Below are 24,989 nucleotides of genomic sequence, written 5' to 3'. Positions count from 1 at the left end.
GAAATCATCTCAGACTGAAACCAACAACAGGTAGCGTCTCAAAGTACAGCAAACAAAGAACCAACACAACAAAGCTGCAATCCAATCCACGACTGACAGCCTGCACAATAAAGCATTATATGGGAAGTTTTTAGAAAAGATTGAAGGCAGAATGGATAAGGAAAAGACCTGGACTTGGCAGACCAACGGAACACTATAGAAAGAAACTGAAGGACTGATTTTTGTTGCATGTGAACAAGCCATCAGAACTGATGCCACAAAAACCAAAAGCGAGAAATCTGGCACAAGACAAACTGCAGACTCTGCACAGAAGCTGTGATCCACCTCGAGCTGTTCCAAAAAGACTGATCAGACTGATTACAAACAGAGGCACAATGCTGTGGTACAAATGATCCACTGTAATGTATCCCAAAACGGTGTTGGCAAAGAACTGGTGGAGCCACAAGCCACAAATAGTTGCCAAAAACAAATATACCAAATTAATGTAGGACCTCTGGCTTAGGAAGATTAACAGCTGTAACACATAGGAAAAGAAAGCACGAATTATAGACATCACACTGGGTTCAACAAGAAACATTTATCAGATGCAGGAACTTCAAAATCAAACTAGACTATGGCATAAAACCAGTGAAATTGGTTTCTTGGTACATTGGGACCAGTGCCAAGAGGTCTTAGTAGGCACTTGACACGCATTGTTCAACTAATGATAAAATACGAACACTAGCCCAGTGATCATATTTGCTGTGTTTAATGTTACAGCACTAATAACAACAGTAATAATAACAATAAAAATCATCAGCTTCTGAGGATACTGCAAGTAACCTGAAGTAGACACGACAGCATCCAACACTGTAATCCATGTCTAAAAATAAAGATAACAGTAATGAATATATCGTATTTCAGTCATGTTGGTTCTATTAACATGTTGTTACATTGTTTTGGGATTTTCATTATATTATGATTGAAGAGAAGGAATCACATACTATCAGAATAACAGAAATGCCTGGCAACAGTATAGACAGAATGAAATCTGGGGAAGTTTAAAAGACCTGGGAAGAGCAAGACTGAATAACATATAATGGGGTAAAGTTAGCAGACGAGACAAAGGGGGAGAAAATTTAGTACTCAGGAAGATTAGGAATGTGTTGACAATGTGACAATAATTCTGGTTTACATTTCCGTAAGTCACCTCAGGCAAATGCCAGGATTTTTCCTTCATCAAGGCCACAGTCAACCACCTGTCCTATCCTTATAAACCATACTTATATGCGAGGTGTGATCAAAAAGTAATGGAATTTTTTGTTTTCCTTCAAATATCTTTATTCATTCATCAATATCAATTTTTTACCATTAAAGTAGCCCCCTCACATATAATACACTTGTGTGAGTACTTTCCCAATCTTTGAAGCACTTCTGAGACTCCCTTTTCATTAAGGCGTTCAGCTCCTTCAGCAATTCTGTTTTTATCTTATCAATGGTGGCAAAACAACATCCTTTCTTGGTTCTCTTCAGCTTCGGGAATAGAATCAATCACGTCCAGTGAATATGGTGGCTGAGGCAACATAACAGTTTCATTTTTCCCAAAAAAATCATGAATAAGCATTGAGGTATGAGAGGGATCATTATAGTGATGCAATTTTCACGGGAGTTTTTTTTTATCACAATGCAGACTGTTTTCTTCGTATTTCTTCATGTAAAGGCACATAACTTCCAGGTAGTAATACTCATTGATCGTATGACCATGAGGGAGGTACTCGTAATGCACTATCCCATTTCAATTGCAGAAAACAGTGAGAAGACCTTCACATGTGATTGAAATTGGCAATTTTTTTGTTCGGTCTTAGCTCTGAAGGCAGTTTCCATTGGGACAACTGAGCCTCAATTTCGCTGTCGTACCAGTATATCTGTGTTTCATCCACTGTTATAGGCTTCTTTAGAAGTACTGTACCAATGTCGACTTCATTCAGGAATCCCTGAGGATATCTATGCGACACTGTTTTTGGTCGAAATTCACAACTTCGGAACAAACTTAGCTGATACACATTTCATGCCCAAACAATATGAAACAATCGTTTCACACACGCCAAAGGATATGCCAACATCATCAGCAACCCCTCTCATGGTGATTTAACAATTTTCCAGAACCATTTTCTTTACTTCTTCAATACTGCTGTCTATAATTGGCATACTAGGACATCCGGGGTGTTCGTTATCTTCAGCACCTTTTTTGCCCTCTTGGAACGTTTACAAGTGGTACAAACTCTTGTCTTACCCACAGCATTTTTCTTAAAAGCCACAGTTGTTTTGCAAGGAAAAATTCACCGAGCACTTCAAAACATGTGTAACCTTCTCAACTGTCAACTAAATTAAATATTCAAAACTGCTGAAAAGACACAAATACATCTGGAACATGTGCACCAACAAGATAACAAGAAATTTTGAAGCCCATGAAATTAAAAAATTCCCTTTACTTTTTGATAGCACCTTGTATTCTGTGGATACGAATGAATGTTTCTTAGCTATTTATTTTTATTGTACTATGATGACAAATCCTTTATCGCTGAAAGACAATTGCTGTGAGAATGAATAAATAAATACACAGAAAATACTATTTCACTGCGGGACAGGAGGAAGACATTTGGGGTATAAAGAGAGGGAATCTACACCAGTGATAAAAAGTAAAGTTTTAGTTTCATGTTGAAAGCAACATTGTTTTGGATAATAAGCACATCACTGGATAATTTGTCTCCAGTCTCATTCTTGATATGGAAATCCATTCATCCATTTCACAAGTTGTGTTCTGTAAATCCCATCATGAAGGAGAGAAGGTAAAGGACGAGATTTAATGCCGTACACAGGTAAAGCCACCATAATGGCTGTATCATATCTTGTATTCTATTTACGGACAAGGATAGGTGTTTCAGTTACAAGAAGAGGTAGTGACACACCAAGGACCAATAATCAATGAAGAAAACATAGCATGTGATTGTCACATCATCTACCCTCTCATGTCGACTAACTCTGCACTGGAAAGATTTGACATGGGGACGTCTACAGACAATTATTCTCCCCACACGATTCATGAATGAAACATAGAAAGGGGAAAATAAAGTGGTGCCAGAAGCACCCTATGCCACACACCTTGCGGTGGCTTGTGGAATATGGGTGTAAATGTATGATAATCCCCTGACGTTATCATACCTGTCAGTGACCCATCAGAGAGATTTACAACTGTCAATTTTCCATCACAAATTCTACCACAGCTCCTTTAGTCAAGTATAACTGAGTGAGCCACCCAGTCTTATGAATATAGGTATATATTTGTGTCATATTATTCATGTGTTTGATACTTGCATTTAGGTCTTCAGTTTCTTTTGAAGGCTTTAAGACAGTGATGCTACCAGGGGAACGAGCCACGCATGTAGCGTGAGGGTGTCACATCCAAAGTTGGGTCACTGAAGATCAACATCTGAGAGCATCACCAAAGATGGGCATTGAAGAACAGCCACTGAAGAGATGCTGTAACACTAGAAACTTTAACGCAACATTCTCCCAAAGTGTCAGTTATGGATTAGATTAACTGAATTTTCCCAACAGCACTGACAGAATATGGCAATAATATCAGATAGGAAACACTTTCTTGGTCCGACTTCTCGTGCTTTTCTGGTAAAACTTCTGGCAAAATATTTTGCAGTGCATCAGGAAAGAAGCTGCTACTTGGTATTATGGATTAGATGTTCTATCAAGATAAATCTCTCATAACATACAGATCTTTGGAACAAACATTGTTTCCAACTCTTAAAGAAAACCATGTCACAGGACAAAACTCATTCTTGCATCATGAATAAAACATAATGCACACAAATTTCTGTCTGTAAAGAAGCAAGATGAATGTCCTATTAACACCAATATTACTGCATCGGCCTTACTACCACTGAATTCCTGCATGGAGCGAATTGCCACTGTTGGAATAAAAAATTTTGTAGGCTACATTTTTTCTCGAGCATTAATAATTTGTTGCATATTATCGGTGTACTGTCGGTTGGAACAGTCTAAAACACTTTATAAATAATTTATGTTTTAGTCTATAGTTTTAATTTTTTTATTTTGGCTATTGACCACTAGTCTTGGTACAGAGTGCCATCCTCAAGCCATTCCCTGGCATGCAATTATCACACGCTCTTTCTGATTGATGGATTTACTTGAAAAGTTAATGTGACAACTGCATGCCTGGGAATGGGCTGTGGATGATGCTTTGTACCAAAACTGGTAGCCAGCAGGGAAAAAAGGGCAACTACAGGCTAAAACATGATTACTAACAGGGGGTGGGGGGGGGGGTGGGGGGGGGGGGGGAGGAGGAGGAGGAGGATGAAACTGGAGAAATACTGCAGCCTCAAGATTGCCTTGATCCATGGCTTTCTAGATGGTATAAGAGAAAAGTACAATGGATGAAATGAGTTCTGTATGTGGACAAATACTGTCCCACAAAGAGGACTTGTGAAGATGAAACAAGCTTCATTGTCGTCATACAGTTCAGACACCATAAACTGCTATTTGTTTATCACACAGAGCGCCTGCTAAAGCAGAAGTAACTGTGAGGCAGCAAATGCTCTGCCTAACTGGAATTCCATGTGGCTTAACCTGTATACTCAACAATGGTACTTACTGTAACAAATTATGTATCCAGAAGAATTTACTCTCTGCAGCAGAGTGTGCACTAATTTCAACCTTCCTGACAGATTAAACATGACTTCCTCCACAAAAACCTGCATCATTTCCAAAACTTAAGATAATGTAAAACGCTACTTGTACTTTTCTCATATACCATCTAGAAAGCCATGGATCAAGGCAATCTTGAGGCTGCAGTATTTCTCCAGTTTCAAAAAGCATACAACTTGGTACCACACCAATGTTTACTAACAAATTTACAACTGCAAGGGATGTCAAACAAAACTGTAAACTTGAAAGGATTCCAAAGTGATGCGAAGATTGGAAATTTGCTTTAAATGTCTCCAAATATAAAATTGTGCACTTCGTAAACAGCAGAAAAGTAGTTACCGATGAGACAATTGGAATCTGTGAACTCCTACAAATACTTAGATGTAACAATATGCAGGAATGTGAAGCAAATGATAATGCTGGGGCAGTCACAGGTATATCAAGTTTACGAAACACTCACGCAAGCCAACGTAGAAGTGCATAGGACCAATATCAAATACGAGTAACAAAAAATATTGAACACATAGAAAGAAGGGCAGAACAAATGGTTACAAGTTTGTATAGAACATAGGAAAGTGTCACAGTGATGATGTAAAACACATGAAAGCCTACTCAGAAAGTGTTAAGGACTAGTATAAAGTATAGAATCTAGGAATATACTAGAGCCCTCTACACAGGCTCTGCAGTAGCAAGATTAGACTAATTACAATGGCAGTCTACATCTACATTTATACTTTACAAACCTCCATGAAGTGCTGGCAGACAGTACATCCCATTGTAACAGTTATTAGGGTTTCTCCCTGTTCCATTCGTGTATCGAGCGATGGATGAATGACGGATTGAATGCTTCTGTGCATGCTTTAATTATTCTGATCTTATCCTCAGAATCCCTCTGCGAGTGATACATAGGGGGTTGTAGCATATTCTCAAGAGTTATCATTTAAAGCCTGTTCTTGAAACACTGTTAGTACATTTTCTCAGAATAATTTATGTCTACCTTCACGAGTATGCCAGTTTAGTTTCTTTAACAGCTCTATGGCACTCTCCTGCAGATCAAACAAACCTATGATTATTCGTGCTGCCGTTCTGTAACGTTCAATATCTCCCGTTAGTTCTATTTGGTTTGGATCCCACACACTTTAGCAATATTCCAGAATCGACCTCACAAGTGATTTACAAGAAATGTTCTTTGTAGAATGACTGCAGTTCTCCAGTATTCTACCAATAAGCCGAAGTCTACCATCTGCTTTACCCGTGACTGCACTTACTTGATTATTCCATTTCTTACACCAACAAAGTGTTGCACCCAGATATTTATATGAGCTGGCCAAAACAAACTGTGACTCATTGATATTATGGTCATAGGATATGAAATTTTTTCATTTTCTAAAGTGCAGATTTCTGAACATTTAAAGCAAGCTGCTAATCTCTGCACTATTTTGAAATCTGATCAAGAGCTGAATGAATGTTTATGCATCTTCTTTCAGACAGTACTTCATTACAGATAACTGCATGAAGTTTGAGGTTACTGTTAACATTGTTTCTAGCGCCATTAACATAAAACATAAACAGGAAGGCACTTAAAACTTCCAGACTAAATGTATAAAACTCTCCCCTGATATTTCATCTCCCGCCGTCTGAGACGAAACGTCACGGGGGAGTTTTATACATCGACCACAGCCTATCTGCGTGGAGTTTTAAGTAAAGACAATACCGGCAGTAAAAGCATACATTGTATGACGAACAGGAGGAGTCCCAACACTTCCCTGGGGGACACCAGAAGTTACTTCTACATCTGGTGACGGCTCTCCATCAAAGAAAACATGCTGCAACCTCCCTATCAAAATGTCCTCAGTCCAGTCACTTGAAACCTCATACTCTTGACAATAAGCATAGGTGTGGTAATGAGTCAAATCAAGAAATCCATGATCTACCTAACTGCCCTGATCCAAAGCATTCAGTATTTCTGCATTTATGGCCATTCCTCCCCCACTCCATATGCATAGGGGGAATAGGAAGAAACTTTAATAGGCGGTGGAACGGGAAGCACGCTCTGCCACGCACTTCACAGTGTTTTTCTCATTGTGAACTGTTACCCCTTGTTATTTACATATTCTATCTTTTAACAAGGCCTGCTTTGTTTTTCAATGCAGAGAAATAACTCTATATGAATAAATATGATTCTACTTAATTGATCACAGTCGATGTACAGTCATACTTTACATACACTAAGATAGGCCTATTACTTTTTGGCGATGCATGTACATTAAGAAAATGTTTGATATTGTGAATTGGGTTGATTATAAAATACACTGACAGAAGGCTCAACTTAATGGTCTAGTTTAATTTAAAAATAATTTTTTAATTGCTCTTTAATGACACTTAAGTCCAGCAAGTCATATTAGCTGTCATCAAACAAGTGCATAATAATATCCGATTCCCATTCTTGTGCATGTAAAAAATATCCTTGCAATACCCTTTCCATTTGAATTTTTCATCCTATACCATTATAGGAGAACCTCAGTGGGCTGAGAGGCAGAAAGAGTGAACAATGGCTGATTAAAACTTGTGACAGCCTATGGTACTGTACTGAAAACTCTGATGGATTGTTGGCATTAGTTGCAAGAACTTTTGTTGCAGATACTGAAGGCTAATGTTTGACTCTTAATTTAACATAGAGCAACGCCAGAAGCAAATATGAAATGAACGTGAATTAAAATCATGTTATAATGTACACCTAAACAACAGGAACGTTCAAGTTAGCATTCCTTGTTCATCTACCCCTACACTAAAACGTTGCATGTCACTAATTTTGATATTGCTAGGAGTACTTGATATTGGTAACATTTGTTTTCTTTCTGTTCTGAACATAGATACAGTATAGATCAAGTATTACATCTGCCTTTTTATTAGTTTAAGTGTTAGTTAATATTTCCAGCTGTCAAAAGAGACATGTACAACACTTTTACCAGTCGGTATTGTTGTCATTTTTCAACAAAAGCCAGTAAATTCAAACGCCATTCTTCGTGGTTTACTTTTCTAACATAGGAACGTGTAAATACAAGCTGTGTACTTACCCTTTGCCAGTTCTTTGTTAATTATGATTCCCTGGTGGTCACCACCAGCAACATGTATTTTGTCATTCTTGGTATCATCCAAAGGAACTGCCCTACGTTCAATCGCAAGGGTTGTTGAATCAGTAGTTTTGCATTTTGGTGTCATAACAATGTGATCTGCAGGTAAATACGCCGTGCATTAGATTCTTTCTGTTGACACTGTATCCACAGTGCAAAATTCAAATACTCTAATAGTACTAGAGAGGCGATGAGTATCGAAAGAGGGAGTATTTCCACACTTTAAACTTATGACTTGCACACAATTTTAAATTACTTTCAATAACTTGACATGTTACCTTTTCGTGCCAGCTCCATGTTATCTTATAATGCTTCCTTCTCCCACTATTTACAGTTGCATATAGCACAGTATCCTTCGTGCAACTGAAAACGCAAGAACTGTGACGTTCAGACCCCGTGCGTTAGCAAGCAAACTGCCAATGAATCATAACTGAAGTCACCACATGCGGCTATCCTCAAGATGTTCAATCGCTGCTGTAACGCTACAAAAATATAACCACACCTGCTATGACTTCATAGGCGTTGACAGATCGCAAGTGAACGTCATTTTTCACGTAAGGAAACTAGGTCACTCCTAGCGTGATTTTCTCTCGATGGTGCAGCAGTGTTACACATGTATTGCCAATATTCAGTGCAAATGAATGCCGTTATAATGAAATGTACTTAACGAATTGTCATTAGGTTAAATGAGGCGGTTCAATTAGGAAGCACTGATTTATTGAATTAACTTCCCAGTTCCGTCTCCACGCTCTGTAACCAGGGACAGTGCTGCCCCTTCAGGATGCCAGTAAAACCAGCAGAAGCTCTATTTTAAAACAGGGTTTTATTTTGTTCGTTTTGGACTGTACATAATATAGAAATTATTTACGAAAATATACCAAACATGATCATAAGTACTGTCAGAAACTCAGAATCCACATTTATCTAGTTGTAATGTACCTATCCCACTGAAATATTCCGCAGCCAAATAGTCCTGTCACTTGCTAGCATTTACGAGATAGATTTGCGTAATGAAACATCTAAGAAAGGTCAGTTAGATAGCGAGATGACATTTCTACTACTGTATATTTCTGAATGTTTCGCAGTTTTTGCTCTGAGTAAGGCAAATTTCACAAACATCACAGTGCCTTGCACGTTTCATATTCGTGCACATCCAGAGGGAAATGGAAATTACCGCAAATGCCCAAAATATTTCTGTTTTTCCTAATACAAGAACTGTGATTGGTTGGCAGAAGTAGAAGCAAAACGTAGAAAATAGCGCCAAATTTATTTTGTACGAAATACAGTTTATTGTTTTCGTGGCTGCCGTAGCGACAAATCAGAGTAATACACAGCCTTACAGGTGTATTTTTTTATGGGTTGGTTTAAAACCGACTGTATTTCAGGAAGAATAAGATAATTTGTCATGTGGCAAGTGTAGGCGATTTTTTTGGTGTCCTTGCGTGGTAACCTCTATCTTCATTGGCTGTGTGTCCGTCAGGCGTCATTAGCCGGTAAGTAGCGTCAGTACTGAACCAATTTATCTATTACTATCAGTTGACCTACGAACTCAAGACATCCACAGAGGTCAGTGAATAAGTTCATCGTCTTATCTTAAAAAATAGCTTTTTGTAAGCGCTCTCTGTTGGGGGCTACCTGATAAAGGGTATCCACAATGCGTTTGGTTGTATGCTGAGCTCAGATCAACAAGTGTCCAGTTTCGTCGTATAGGTAGGATTGCGGAGACGGGATTGCTGTTTTATATTTACTTGGTCTGATGTTTTTTAAGCAGTGAGACTTTACATATTAAGTATGGTACTGCCTGCTGTATAGGATGCCAATTAAGTCATGTAAATAGGTTGTTATGTAATACAAGATTTCGGTTCCTCGTGCAGGTTGTCGCACATAATTAATATCATTGCCAGGTCGTCACTATCCCAGACAATAACGTTATCTATAACGCGTGTTTTCTTGTCTGTTACAGGTGTTCAAGCGATTCATTTGAAATGGCAGCAGGTGGAAATTTAGGTAAATAATAAAATCATTTGATTATATAATGTAATTTTAGTTTTTATATTTTCACTTTTTCATTTTCATGTTTCGTTATACTTGTGATAATGTTACTTAGCCTATTCAAGTCACTGTTATGAATGATACGTACAACACCCGGTATACATATATCTTATAGAGCAGGGGTTCCCAAAATTTTCCTCTCTGAGGAACACTATGACGAACCTTGGACTTCTGCGGAATACCTTGTTTATTTTCAAGGTTAATAACATAGAGAGAGAGAGAGAGAGAGGGAGAGATTGAAAACTTGTTTCATTCCATGAATACTTCAATTTTAAATCTTCACTTACAAACACAGAAATCATTATAAAATTAAAAAATTAATTAGTTCAGACATCGTCAAAATGTAGAGAAAAAGGCGATGATATTAGTAGTTACTCGTGGAACACTTTTCACTTTACAGAGTTTGGGGAACCCTATAGTAGAAGTATACAAACTAGTATACAATTACTTGTACATTACAATGTAAGGGAAAAGGGGGAGGGGTGCTGTACTCACAGAAAGTATTATCAGGTGCCAAGCAACGGACTTCATTGAACAGACTTAGCAGTAATAGGTCAGGAAAAATACAATATAGTTTTTCTCGAAGTCTACAGGTCGCCAAGAAAAGTTTCATTTGGCAGTTAAGCAGGCTAATAACACTACATAGAAATAATAGGAAAGTCTTTGTAGGTGGTGATTTCAACATTGATTTCATGCTGATAGTGCTGGTAGAGGACACCTGGAGTTATAGCTTTGATTTGTTCCCCAGAGCACCCTTCTAAGGAAACGACCAACAGTAACTTATAATTTATTTCTAATTCCAACTGTCTTTCATGAAACAGATGAGCCTCAGAGTAAATTGTTACACTGAGCTTCGTGGTCAGATGGCAGCAATAAAGCATGCTCACCAGTCAGGTTTAATTATGAAGGGAAAAGTACTATCCCTCACAATCAGAGTTTCTGACATTGATACATTAATTGGAGAGGACTGTCTGGACAAAACAATGGATGAGTGTTTCTCCATCGTGCGCAGTAGATCAGAAATTTATTTCCTAAAAATATTCTTAAATAACAGAATCCAATTTGCCTTTATGAGGAGGTCAGACACAATTATAGGGGAACAAATTACTGTATCCTGGGAAGAAAATGACATCAAAGTACCTGATAGACACTGTGAATTGTTGTGTAAGTTAAAATTGTTGATCATTAAACATGATGCTAGTTGTTCTTGAAAGTAACAAGAAACACAGGGACAAAAAATGGACCATCAAAAGTAGATCCATTAGATTTACTTTCGGTTAGATAGGCTTCACATACTTCACCTGTAGGTATCAATTTTTCTGACTCGTTTGTCAGAGAGCTCGCAAAAATAATTGCCGCCTGGCTCTGAATGTATTTCAGTCAAACTATGGAAAGTGTTTGCTGACTTGGTTGTGATAATGTACTTTACTTATGTAATGAGTCATGGAGTAGGCTGAGGTATGCAGTATTGTACACCCAAACTTAAGATGATACTGGGTATGGTGGCTGATGGGAACAACTGTAAATGGGGAAATATCTATCTGGTTACTCCCATCAGCCGCCACGCCGAGTGTCATCTTAGTTTCCTCGTATAGTAGTAATATCAATTTATAAAAATGGAGATAAGCAGCTAACCTTAATTGAATTGATAGTTTGAAGAAGGGAGCGAATCCAAGACCTCATTTTGTGTGGACATACAAAAAAGTTCTTCCCGTTCTTTTTTTTTTACGTTAGCAGTACCTCAGAAAGATCAGTTGATCTTGACAGACGTGTCACAATATTAAAAACCGAGGATTTTGTCTCTCTTTTGTACAGATTATGAATGAGGCATTACAGCTTCTTATTACATTGTCAGAAATAGCTATATTTGCACAAAACATTCACAATAGAACATATACATGAAATGTCTATACTACTCACAGGTTTTGAAAGCATTAGCTATGAAATTTATTCTGAAAATCATTACTGTCCTTCATCTTTATCATCCTCTGCAGTAGCTGTTGTTAGTCTCATCATCTCCTCCTCATGAAATGGTCTTTACTCATGTGGAATGTATATAACTATCTTGCATGTCTTGTACTGGAATGTTTCCATTGTAAACCATTGGAATGTGGTGCATTCTTGTTATTTTGCAGCAAGTGTTCTTTACCGCATTATAAATGAACTCAGATGCGGTTAAATAACTTTTCGATAAAAAAATATTCTAACTGTCTGTACTTGGTAATCAAAAATGAGGACATTTCTAGGGACTTCGTCGTCGTCAAACAAACATGCTTTTAAACCATCCAGAATAGTTACTGTATGAATAACTATTACACAGGTCTCCAAAAAAATATTTTAACTGACTTTTATGTGCTTTTCAGCACTGATTTCAAAAATGCAATCTGTTTTTTTTTTTTTTTTTCTATCAAGTCAGGTTTTCTCACAAAAAAGGGAGTATTTTTGTGTATAATAACAAAATATAAACAATTTATCACATTTTTTCCAACATTATAAATTTTTATTTTATTTATAAATCATGTTATAAACTAAATTTTCAGTACACTTCCATTTCTCTTTAAGCTCATAAGTCCTTATAAAAACACTTTCTCTTTCCGTCGAAGCTTCTTTTATTGCTTTTCCGGCTGTGGACTCGTTGAGGATCATCCCTTTTTATCATCCAGCAGTAGTCCGCCATCATGTTGACGTTCCATCTTCCTTGATATCTTCTTTCCATTTCTTTGATGTCTTGGTGGAATCTTTTGCCTTGCTCTTCACTTACATCACCAAGGTTTGCAGGGAAGTAATCAAGATGTGAGGAGCATATTCTATTTTTGAACATGCCATAAGTCCAGGAACATTACTGCAAAATACCAGGTCACCTTCTTGAGAGAGAAGAAAGATACAAACTCCTTTTCCCTTGATCGATACAAATAAATCGATGTAACCGGAGCCAACATATATTTATCTTTCAATCTAGATCCTAAAACCTCTGCTGATTCTTTAGAAAGGCCTAGGTCTCTAACTAAGTCGTCCAGTTCAGATTGTGAGAATGGAATGGGATCAGTTGTGTCAGGATCGTTGCAATCACTGTGTTCTTCACTATCACCTTGCTGAGCCAATGGCTCGTGATCATTTATATCATCCAAAGAATCTGGATGAGAGGGTATTGGTACTTCAGGTCAATGAGGAACAGAGCAAATGGCAGATTGAATGTTTGGGTAAGAAATATCCTTTATGTTTTTAAAATTGAAACCTCGTATGTTGCAAGAATAAAAATAGCAGTTATTACTATGATTTTTGGTCTCCCTCCAAACCATCGGTATTCCAAAACTTAAGGACTGCTTTTTACGTTGAAACCATTGCCTCAGTTCTTCAACACACACTGAACAAACTTTGTGTGGGGCTCAAGGCTTATCTTGATCGCCTAACTTTGTACCAAAATAGGTGAAATATGCTTTTTCAACAAAATCGGAAAGGTCCCGAGTTCGGGTCTCGGTCGGGCACACAGTTTTAATCTGCCAGGAAGTTTTATATCAGCGCACACTCTGCTGCAGAGTGAAAATCTCATTCTAAAATCGGAAATGTTTCTTTGTTGCTTTTTAATGGTATAGTTACCACAAATGTAGCAGAAGCAGTCTGGTGAGGTTATACATCCTCTGGTAGCCATTGTCCATTGTTCATAAAACAGCTTCACAACACAAGAAAACATTCACTACTTCAAAGCACTTGTAACAACAACACATGATCAGCACAGAGTGAAGCGGTACTGGAAACTGAAGGACAATAGCAGAAGCTCACTGGTTAGTGATTACAGCGGAAGGGGGAGCGCGACAGACAGGCACTGACATGAAAATACTGCTGGTTTCTCCTAATTACTCTTTATTTTATGTATATCTAGTATAAAAACGGCTAAATAACAGTTTATGGAGATCCTAAAAACCAAGATTCAAAATCACTAGAGTGCTGAAATATCGAAAAAAGCTAAAACTAGACAAACAGTTGGTGAAATAACTGTACGTGATGGAATTTTTTCACTAATTTTCCCGAAATCAGCATTGAAAACACTATAAAAATCACTTAATAAATTTGAAACAATTTTTATGTCGCAGACCTATGTTATTCACTAATCTTTAATGAAGAATATCTAAACTTAGAAGTCAGGCATTAAGCACAAAATAATACTCGGATGCACTGTAAACAAGAGGTTTTAAGCAACTGAACAGCAGACATGAACTCCGGGACAAACATGAAGCCTGGTTAAGTTCCCTTCTTTCAGACTAAGAAATATTTCCAAGCCCGACTAAGCCAGCATGTTAGTGCCTTTCATTCTATTTTTATAGCTCACAGCATGCATCTATATGTCAAAAAAAGTTTGGTTCTTGTTCCCTTCTTCAAACTATAAGTTCAATTGATAGAATTATTTCCTTTTCAGTCATGTTCTAAATATTTGTTTAAGAAAGTTTATAACAGAATATTGAACTATTTTTTCCTATAGTTTGACTTCTGTGAAGGGAAAGAAATATGTGATCTACATCTGCATAAATACCCTGAAAACCACAAAAGTGCATGGCAAAGCTAGGGTTTTTCCCATTTCAGTTGCGTATGGAGCATGGGAAGCATGACTGCTTAAACGCCTCACTGTGTGCCTTAAATGCCTCACTCTGTGCCTTAATTAGTCTGTCATCTTAATGGTCACTGTGGGAGTGATATGTAGGGGGGAGCAAGAATATCTTTAGATACCTCACTTAATACTAGTGCTCGAAACTTTGTAAGTAGGCTTTTGCGGAATAATTGGAATCTGTCTTTAGGTGATAAAGTTTTTCAGCATATCTGTGATGCGTCCTCTGGCTCGAAGAAACCTGCTCTTCCATGTGTTAGAAGTCCCCTGTTAGTCCTATTTGCTACAGGTCCCATACACGCGGGCCGTATTCTAAGGTAGGATTTTCAAGTGATTTGTATGCAGGTTCTTTTGCAGACAGACTAAATTTCTAAATATCTCTAAAGCTCCCTCTACCCGGGAGCTCACGGTTCTTCGGAGAGTTCGTGCATAGTGCCCACGGGCTCCGAGCTGTTGCAGCCCGTTCATCCTTCTCGGGCTGCATTTCCTTCACTGTGCCCCTCCCTCCCCATTCTGGCTCCTTCCTCACTGCCCCCCTCCTCTCTCTCTCTCTCTCTCTCTCTCTCTCTCTCTCTCTCTCGGTGTTTTTATTTGTGTCAACTTGGCTATCCACCTGATTCCCTGTATTCCTTCGATTTTGTTCCTTCCATGCTGTACCCCCCTCTGCCCTGCTAGGTCTCCAGCACAAGTAGCAAGTCTTTGTAGTGGGGCTGTTACATACCCATCTGGCTGATCGCACTACTGATACCTGAGCTGTTCCCTCCCCATGTATGCCAGGGAGTTGTTGCCTATCATCCTGAAGCATCGGAACTCCTGGCAATGCCAGCCCTGCCAGACAACCGTTGCTGTGGCTGTGTGGCACTCACGGAGAGAGCCCCTGATCAAAGTGGGAGGTATCTGGACGGATGCTTGGCACATGAAGTGTATCGAGCTGCAAAAATCTGGCCATTCTCAAACTGCCATCTCTTAGAATGATAGCGGATCATTGAATGCTGGCTACGCCCTGTGAGGAGGGCCAGGTTCAACGTCTTGGGGTGAAACACTTTACCTGCTACCTGGTCTGTACTAGGATGGATGGGGACACATTCATTGCCACAAAGGCATTGTTTTTTGTGGAGAATGTCAAGCACGAGTTTCATGGAGTGGAGTCTCACAGTGTGGTCAGGCTCCCTGTTGATCAAATCTTCGTCTGCCGCCCAATCTGCAGTCCTTTGTGCTTGTGATCACCTTGGTTATGTTCCAGTATCTGTTACTCCTCACCAGTCTCTGAATATGGTCCAGGGAGTGATTTTTCACTGGGACCTCACCTTTAATATTGATGAGGAACTCTGGGCTAACACGGAGCGACGCAGCATTAATTTTGTTCGGCATGTTGAGAAGGTTCTTAAAGACAACTGCAACGATACTGGCACCTTTATTCTGGCTTTCGAGGGGGTACCCTCCCATAGGAGGCCAAGGTTACGCGTTACCGATGTGCCATGGAGCTCTATATCCTGCCACCCGTGAGGTGCTGTGCTGCTTGCATTTTGGGCATATGTCTTCCCGCTGTGCGGTGGACCCTGTGTGTGGTGACTTTGGCCACCCACTCCATGAGGGAAGCCAAAATGTTCCGCTGCCTGTGTGCCTAAACTGTCATGACTTCCTCTTCCGCACTCACCAGATTGCCCAGTTTACAAGAAAGAAAAGAAGATCCGAGAGTACAAGTCCGTGGATTGGCTGTTTTATGATGAGGCTCACCAAACATGTGACTGACTGTAGCCAATGTCAGTTCCTTTTCCGTGCTACCTATTCCTTATCCCAGCCCTGTGCACGTCTCATCTCTTCCTCCCCTCCAGGTGCTGCTCCCCCTCCCTGGTCAAAGAAGCACCCCATTTCTTTGATGCCCAGTGATGATGGGACTCGTTCTAGATCTTGCAGAAGCCTGCTCTCCTTTGCCCTCCTCAACCTCCAAAAGAGGAAAAGGAGAAGAGAAGAAGAAGAAGAAAAAACTAGTCACAGGACAGTACCCCTCCCCCATCAGGACCCTCTTCCTAACCTGAGTCCGATTTCTTATTTATAGATGTCACCCCATGCTCGACAGTGATGACCACTGACCTGGTGCCATGATCTCCCATTGGGCCTGGACTCTCGCCACACGATAATACAGTGGAATTGCAAAGGATATTACCATCACCAACTGGAAATACATCAACCACCTATACTCCAGGTCCATTCGCATACATCTCCATGGTGTACACCTCGGCCAAAGCTTCGTGTGGACCTTTTGTGTGGCCCTAAGGACTCCATTAATGGCCCTAAGTACTCCGTTAACCCCGCTGCTCTCTGCTGTCATTTCTTCTCGATTCTTGATGTGTTCCGGGGCTCTGAAGTTGTTTACACTGACGACTCGATGGCTGATGGTCATGTTGGCTTTGCCTATGTTCACAAAGGTCATATTGAACAGCATTCCTTGCCTGCTGGCTGCGGTGTATTCACTGCAGGGCTTGTGGCCATATCTCGTGCACTTCAGTACATCTGTTTCTTTTCTGGTGAGTCGTTTTTTCTCAGTTGTGACGCCCTGAGCTGCTTACAAGCTATCAACTAGTGCTATCCTCTCCATCCTTTGGTAGTGAACATCCAGAAGTCCATCTCTGTCCTGGAACAGTCCATTCACTCAGTGGTGTTTGTGTGGACCCCAGGACACGTTGGAATCCCAGGCAACAAACTTGCTGACAGGCTGGCCAAGCAGGCTACGTGGAAACCACTGCTGGACATGGGCATCTCTGAAACTGACCTGTGTTCTGTCTTAAGCCGCAAGGTTTTTCGACTTTGGGAGATGTAATGGCATAACAGTATGCACAACAAACTGCATGTCATTAAGGACACTGCGAATGTGTGGAAGTCTTCCCTGCGGGCTTCTCACAGGGAATCAGTTGTCCTTTGTCGGCTCCACATTGGCCATATGTGGCTCATACATGCTTACCTCCTCCTCCGGAAGGATCCACCTCTGTGTCGCTGTGGCTCCCAAATGACACTAGTCCACCTGTTGTTGGACTGCCCACTTTTAGCCGCTCTGCAGCGGACTTTTAACCTTCCCAGCACCCTGCCTTTGGTGTTGTGTGACAATGCCTCAACAACAGCTGTAGTTTTGCGTTTTATTTGTGAGGGTGGGTTTTATCATTTGGTCTGAGTTTTAGTGTATGCCCTTTGTCCCTCTGTGTCCTTCACCCTAGGGCTTTCAGGATGGAGGTTTTAATGTGTTGCAGAGTGGCTGGCTTCTCCTTTTTTATTCTCATGGTCAGCCAGTCATGGTAATCTGCTTTCTTGTTTTTAGTCTCTTCTCCCCGTTTCTTATGTCTCTCTATGGTTTTCTTGTCCTGTTCTGCCCATTGTAGTGTTTGTTGCCAGTCTGTCATTCTTCTGGTTCTTCCTTTCTTCTGTTATTGTGCCATATGTCTTCCTTTCTTCTGTTATTGTGCCATATGTCTTCCTTTCTTCTGTTATTGTGCCATATGTCTTCTTTGTTTTCTTCTTTCCCTTGGGTAATAGTGCTACTGAGAACAAGGGACCGATGACCTTGCAGTTTGGCCCCCCCCCTCCCCCCTCTCCCTCTTTAAGCCAGCCAACCAACCAACCCACAGTACACCCTGATCCAAAGCTTCATTTAGGCAGCCAGAGCCTTCATGATGTAGCACAGTCCCATTTCTTGGGCCTTATTTTTTGTATCAAGCTCTCGTGGCTGTCCCATATTGGCCACGTGAGGACTACCTGGATGCGGAAGCTTAATGCTCTCTGCCCACACGTCTTGGGCTGGAGACTTTGTGACTCTTCTCAATCTTTACCGTGCTCTGGTTTTGTCAAGATCAGATTATTGTTGTATGGTATGGCTCGGCGGCTCCTTTCACTCTGAAACTATTTGACCCTGTTCATCATTATAGAATGCGTCTGGCTGTTGGTGCCTATTGCACTAGTCGCATCGACAGTCTTCTCAAGAAGTGCAGATTTCCTCTCTACAAATACTACGGAGTCCACGCATGGCTTCTTACGCAATCACCATTCGACAATTCGCTGACCATCCCACGTACTCCATACGCTTCACAAATGAGGGATGTCTCCCTCCTGACACCTGCCCTCTAGTAGGATTGCCGGTTGGAATACATCTCACGTACCTCTGTTGGGATTTCCATCTCCACTCGTTGGATCCCCCTGTGGGTGCGGGGGTAAGAATAGGCCCGATGTATTCCTGCCTGTCGTAAGAGGTGACTAAAAGGAATTTCACACAATTCGGTCTTTATGTGATGGTCCCCTGTAAGGTTTGACCTCCAGTCTTCAAAATTTTCCCGAAGAGTGAGCCAATTGGGGAAGGAAGCCTTACATGGTGCATTGTGTCCATCGTGCATTTAGATCTTTAGCCCAGTTCCTCGTCGTCGCATTTCATCCTGCTCATTCTCCATCTCTTGGGTGAGGACACCTTCCAGGGTGCGTTTTCCACCATGCACTATGCAGTGTCCCTTTCTGTGGTGACGATGACTATGTACTTGTTCGCACCTGATATCCACCACGGTAGCCAGTCCGTTGTGCTGGTGCTGCCATGTACTCTGTTGGTTGTAGCCCCCCCACATAGGGATCACTCTACCGATGCCTACACCGTTAACTCCCCACGTATGCCAAGGGGTAGATGCCCATCCCCCTGTGGCACCGGGACTCCCGGCAATGGCCATCCTGCCAGGTGGCCTATGCTGCAGCTGGGTGGGGAGGGTCCCTGGTCGGAGTGGGTGGCATTAGGGCAGATGACACGTGATGAAGCGTAGTCTATTATCTCTTGCTGGTGGTGAAACATCAGCAGTCTATAAGTGTTCACGAGCTCAATTCAATGCACATAAGTACGACCCCAAATCGCTCCCCTCCCTGGCCACACCATGGGACGATCGCCAAGCTAAGGATGGCAGCAGATCTTATTTGCCCCAGTACTTTGTATGTTCGAGAGCTGATGGGGAGTCTTTCATGACGATGAAGCCTCAGTTTTTTGTTGAGAATTTAGAGGACAAGTTTGGTGAGGTGGAGGGCTTTTCCAAAATGAGATCTGAGTCAGTCTTGATCAAAGGAGCACCTTCTACCCAGTCACAGGCATTACTCGCTTGTGACAAGCTGGGGAATGCTTCTGTAACCATCACGCCCCATAAGAGCTGAAATACGGACTAGGGTATAATATTTCACAGGGACCTTCTTTTGAAGTCCGATCAGCTGCGCGTCCATTTAGAGCGGTAAGGTGTACATTCCGTCAGGAGTGTCCACCGGTGTCCGAGGGATTATCAGGTTGCTACTGGTGCCTTCATCTTGGCCTTCGAGGGTGGTACATTGCCCGAGAAGATCAAGGTGATAGTCTACCGCTATGATATAAAGCCCTATATCCCTCCCCTGATGCGGTGCTTTACGTGCTGGAAGTTCAGCCACGTCTTCCCACTGTTCTTCCAGTGTCACATGTTGAGATTGCAGATGGCCATCACATCCCGATACTCCATGTGCCCCGCCTCCCATCTGTGTCAACTGCAGAGAGCACCATTCGCCTTGCTCGCCAGACTGCAGGATTCTCCAGAAAGATAGGAATATCATGGAGTACAAGACCCTGGACCGACTGACCTACAGTGAGGCTAAGAGAAAATTTGAACACCTGCATCCTGTGCTTATGACATCGTCTTACACCGTCGCTACAACTGTTCTGGCACCATCAGCTTTGCCAAACCCAGTCACCTCCCAGAGCCGGAAGACTACACCTGCCCCCTTGATGGTGGGGGGGCATTTCCCTCTCTGTTGCTCCTGCACCACCTGCTTTGGAAGTAACACCCCCCCCCCCCCCCCCCCCCACCTTCCTTTCCCCAACCATGGGGGACATCCAGCCCAACTCCTAAGCCGGAGAAGCATAAGTCTTCTGCTTCTTTCGCTAGGAAGGGGTCCCTTGGGATGCTCCCGTCCCAGGTTTCTGCGAATGGGAAAGATAACTGCCAGTGGCTGAAGAGACCGAAAGCAGCTGGTCGTAGGTCTTCATGCTCATCCCGGATACTGAGTCAGTGAAGTCCTCCCAGTCAGGGTAACCCAAGGAGCAGCGAAAGAAATCCAAAAAGAAAACTTCTAAGACCAAGGAAATTGCGGGGACACTCACACCACCGCTTCCTACAAGCTCTGCGTCTGAGGATGGAGTGGAGATTTTGGTGTCCACTGAGGATCTAGATCTCGCCAGACCCTCAGACTCAATGAATAATAGACTGCTTAGGCAAAAAATCGATGGCAGCAGGTGACCCTGAGATGTAAACTACCTCATTGAATGTTCCATGTCTTCCCAGTCTCACGATTATGTCATCCTCCAGTGGAATTGCGGTGTTTTTTTCCAAAACCTGGCTGAGCTATGGCAACTGTTAAGCTTTACACCTGCTATCTGCATTGCCCTCCAGGAAGCCTGGTTCCCAGCAATACGGACCCCTGCCCTACGCGGCTATAAGGGATATTGCAGGAACCGTAGTGACTATAATCGAGTGTCAGGTGGGGTTTGTGTTTATGTTCTAAACTCAGTCTGTAGTGAACCTGTGGCACTTCGAACCTCTCTTGAAGCTGTGGCCGTCAGAAAAAGGATGACGCTGGAAATAACTGTCTGCAATGTTTATCTTCCTCCAGATGGTGCAGTATCCCTGAATGTATTAGCTGCACTGATTGATCAACTCCCTAAACGTTTCATACTTTCAGGAGATTTTTAACACTCATAACCCCCTGTGTGGTGCCACTGTTCTTACTGGCCAAGGCAGAGGTGTGGAAACTTCACTGTCTCAGTTCAACCTTTGCCTCTTAAATACTGGGGCCACCACACATTTCAGTGTGGCTCACGGTAGTTACTCGGCCATTGGTTTATCAATTTGCAGCCCAGGATTTCTCCCATCTGTCCACTGGAGAGCACATGACGACCTGTGTGGTAGTGACCACTTCCCCATCTTCCTGTCACTGCCCCAGCGTCAGGCCCACAAACGCCTGCCCAGATGGGCTTTAAACAAGGTGGACTGGGAAACTTTCACCTCTGCTGTCACCATTGAATCTCCCTCACACGGCAACATCAATCTGATGATGGTTGAGCAGGTGACTACAACAATTGTTTCTGTGGCAGAAAACATGATACCTCACTCTTAAGGGTGCCCATGGTGTAAGGCAGTCCCTTGGTTGTCGCCGGAAGTCACTGAAGCAATTAAGGAGTGTCACCGAGTTCTACAACGGCATAAGCAGCACCCTTCCCTGGAGCACCTCATAGACTTTAAACGGCTGCGTGCCCTCATTTGCCAACTTATCAAATGTTGGAAGCTGGAGTGTTAGGAGAGATATGTCTCGTCCATTGAATGCCATACGTCACCTTCCCAAGTCTGGGCAAAGATCAAACTTCTTTTCGGGTACCAGACCCTTTGCGTCGGAGAATTACCCCCAGCCTTTTGCACTCTCAAGCAGCGAAATGGAGGGAACGTCCTCTCATTCGCTACACACCGCAGTGAATCCTATAATGCCCCATTTACAGAGTGGGAGCTCCTCAGTGTCATAGCACATTGCCCCAACACAGTTCCTGGCCCAGATCAGATCCACGGTCAGATGATTAAACATCTCATCTGACTACAAGCAACATCTCCTCGTCATCTTCTACTGGATCTGGTGCGATGGTGTCTTTCCATCGCAATGGCAGGAGAACACCATCATTCCGGTGCTCGAACCTGGTAAAAACCTGCTAATATGGATAGCTATCGGCCCATCAGCCTCACCAATGTTCTTTGTAAGCTGCTAGAACGTATGGTATGTCGGCGATTGGGTTGGGTCCTGGAGTCACGTGGCCTACTGGCTGCATGTCGGGGCAGCTTCCGCCAGAGTTGCTCTACCACTGATAATCTTGGGTCCCTTGAGTCTGCCTTCCGAACAGCTTTTTTTCAGGTGGCAACACCTTGTTGCAGTCTTTTTTGACTTATGTGAAGCAACCGGCACAACCTGGCGACACCATATCCTTGCCATATTGTATGAGTGGGGTCTCCGGGGCCCACTCCCAATTTTTATCCAAAATTTCCTGTCGCTCCGTACTTACCATGTCCAAGTTGGTGCCTCCCACAGTTCCATCCATATCCAGGAGAATGGAGTCCCGCCGGGCTCTGTATTGAGTGTCTCTCTATTTTTAGTGGCCATTAACAGTCTTGCAGCCACTGTAGGGATGTCTGTCTCACCCTCTCTGTATGCAGATGACTTCTGTATTTCGTACTGCTCCGCCAGTACTGGTGTTGCTGAGCGTTGCCTACAGGGAGCCATGCACAAGGCACAGTCATGGACTCTAGCCCACGGCTTCCAGTTTTTTGCCGCAAAGTCGTGTGTCATGCACTTCTATCAGCGTGTACAGTTCATCCGGGCCCAGAACTTTACCTTAATGACGATCCACTCACTGTAGTGGAGACATTTCAATTCTTAGGACTGGTTTTCGACACTCGATTGACTTGGCTTCCTCATCTTCGTCAGCTTAAGCAGAAGTGCTGGCAGCACCTCAATGCCCTCCATTGCCTGAACAGCACCAATTGGGGTGCAGATCGCTCTACGCTGCTGCGGCTCTACAGAGCCCTTGTCCAATCCAGAGTTGACTATGGGAGTGAGATTTATGGTTCAGCAGCGCCCTCAGCGTTGCATTTTCTCGGCCCTGTGCACCACTGCGGGGTTTGACTAGTGACAGGAGCTTTTAGGACTAGTCCGGTGACCAGTGTACTGGTAGTGGCTGGGTTCCCTCCACTGCAGATGAGATGTGCGCAACTGCTCGCCAGTTACGGAGCGCACATTCGTAATTCCCCTGAACATCTAAATTACTGTCTCCTCTTCCCGCCCGCAGCAGTCCATCTCCTGCATTGGCGACCCAGGTCAGGGCTAATGATTGCGGTTCGCATGCGGTCTCTTCTCTCGAAACTGGAGTCCTTCCTTTTACCACCTCTTGTTGCGGTCCGTTCACGTGTGCCTCCATGGTGTCCACTTCGTCCACAGCTTCGTTTGGACCTTTCACGTGGCCCTAATGACTCCGTTAACCCTGCGGCTCTCTGCTGTCACTTCCTCTCGATGCTTGACATGTTCCAGGGCTCTGAAGTATTTTACACTGACGGCTCGATGGCTGATGGTAGCGTTGGCTTTGCCTTTATTCACAGTGACCATATTGAACAGCATTCCTTACCTGATGGCTACAGTGTATTCACTGCAGAGCTGGTGACCATTTCTCGTGCAGTTCAGTATCTCCGTTCATGCCCTGGGCAGTCTTTTCTTTTATGTACTGACTCCTTGAGCAGCCTGAAAACCATTGAGGAGTGCTACCCTCGCCATCCTTTGGTAGCATCCATCCAGGAGTCCGTCTATACTCTGGAGTGGTCCAGTCATTCAGTGGTGTTCATCTGGACCCCTGGTCATGTTGGAATCCCAGGGAATGAAGTTGCTGACAGGCTGGCCAAACAGGCTACATGGAAACCACTTCTGGAGATGGGCATCCCTGCAACTGACCTGTGTATGTTATTATGCTGCAGGTTTTTCAGCTTTGGGAAACAGAATGGCAAAATCTTAGTACGCACAACAAACTGCGAGCCATTAAGGGGACCATGAATGTGTGGAAGTCCTTGATGAGGGCCTCTCGCAGGGACTCCGTGGTTCTCTGCCGGCTCCGCATTGGCCATGCCTGGGCAACCCACAGCTACCTCCTGCGCCGCAAAGACCCACTTCAGTGTTAGTGTGGCGCCCAGTTAACAGTGGCCCATATTCTGGTGCACTGTCCCACTTTGACTGCCCAGCAACGAAATCTAGGGTTACTGGACTCTTTGCTGCTAATTTTATCTGACAATGCCTCTTTGGCTGATTCAGTTTTACGTTTTATTCGTGAGGGTGGGTTTTATCATTTGATCCAAGTTTTAGCGCATGTCCTTTGTCCCTCTGTCTTCCACTCTAGTGCTTTTAGGGTGGAGGTTTTAATGTGTTCAGGGTAGGTGGCTTTTCCTTTTATTTTTGTGGTCAGCCAGCCACTGTAATCTGCTTCTTTGTTTTATTTTCTTCTGTTTCCTGCATCTCTCTGGTGTTTTCTTGCCCTCTTTTGTTCCTTTTAGTGTTCGTTGCCTTTCTTTTATTCTTGTGGTCTTTCCTTTCTTTCAGTTTTGTGTTATGTGTCTTGTCTGTTTTGTTCTCACACTTGTGGCATTGTTTTATTAGGAACAAGGGACCAATGACCTTGTAGTTTGGTCCCTTTCCCCCCTCTTTTAAACCAACCAGCCATTCCACTCGCTGGAAAGTGCCCCGTGTATTTCCTCCCTCACTCCTGTTTGAAGGTGCCGTAACTGTAAATTAGGACCAACCTATTCGAAAATCCTAAGGTCTCTGTCACCCCCTATCTCTCTAGGAAAACTGCCCTCCGTATTCCAAGCTGAAATCACTGCAATCAGGGCATGTGTGGAGGAGAATATGCATAGGTGCTACAAGGACCA

At 42.7% G+C, this 24,989-nt stretch overlaps 2 protein-coding genes across 7 annotated transcripts in view; one reads left to right on the top strand and one right to left on the bottom strand.

Annotated features, from left to right (window-relative positions):
* Positions 1-8,727, bottom strand: part of LOC124552400 — a 126,442-nt gene extending 117,715 nt beyond the window's left edge. For both annotated transcript variants that reach the window (XM_047126663.1, XM_047126664.1), the window contains exons 1-2: positions 8,132-8,727; positions 7,797-7,952 (exon numbers count right to left, since the gene is read on the bottom strand). In XM_047126663.1, the coding sequence (XP_046982619.1) occupies positions 7,797-7,952; positions 8,132-8,150 (175 nt within the window). In that variant the 5' untranslated portion in view covers positions 8,151-8,727. The remainder of the gene's footprint in view (positions 1-7,796; positions 7,953-8,131) is intronic.
* Positions 8,728-9,247: 520 nt separating this feature from the next.
* LOC124552398 (bifunctional purine biosynthesis protein ATIC) overlaps positions 9,248-24,989 on the top strand; it is a 93,843-nt gene continuing 78,101 nt past the window's right edge. The window contains exons 1-2 of one of the 5 annotated variants that reach the window (XM_047126661.1): positions 9,248-9,346; positions 9,817-9,860. In XM_047126661.1, coding sequence (XP_046982617.1) covers positions 9,839-9,860 — 22 coding nt within the window. In that variant the 5' untranslated portion in view covers positions 9,248-9,346; positions 9,817-9,838. The other 4 variants (XM_047126662.1, XM_047126659.1, XM_047126658.1 and 1 more) reach the window with 4 other exon arrangements.

Source organism: Schistocerca americana, chromosome 10 (genome assembly GCF_021461395.2).
Source record: "Schistocerca americana isolate TAMUIC-IGC-003095 chromosome 10, iqSchAmer2.1, whole genome shotgun sequence".
In the NCBI taxonomy this organism is placed as follows: Eukaryota; Metazoa; Arthropoda; class Insecta; order Orthoptera; family Acrididae; genus Schistocerca; species Schistocerca americana.
The sequence above is the reverse complement of the archived record's forward strand: the minus strand, read 5'-3'. Positions and strand labels throughout refer to the sequence as shown.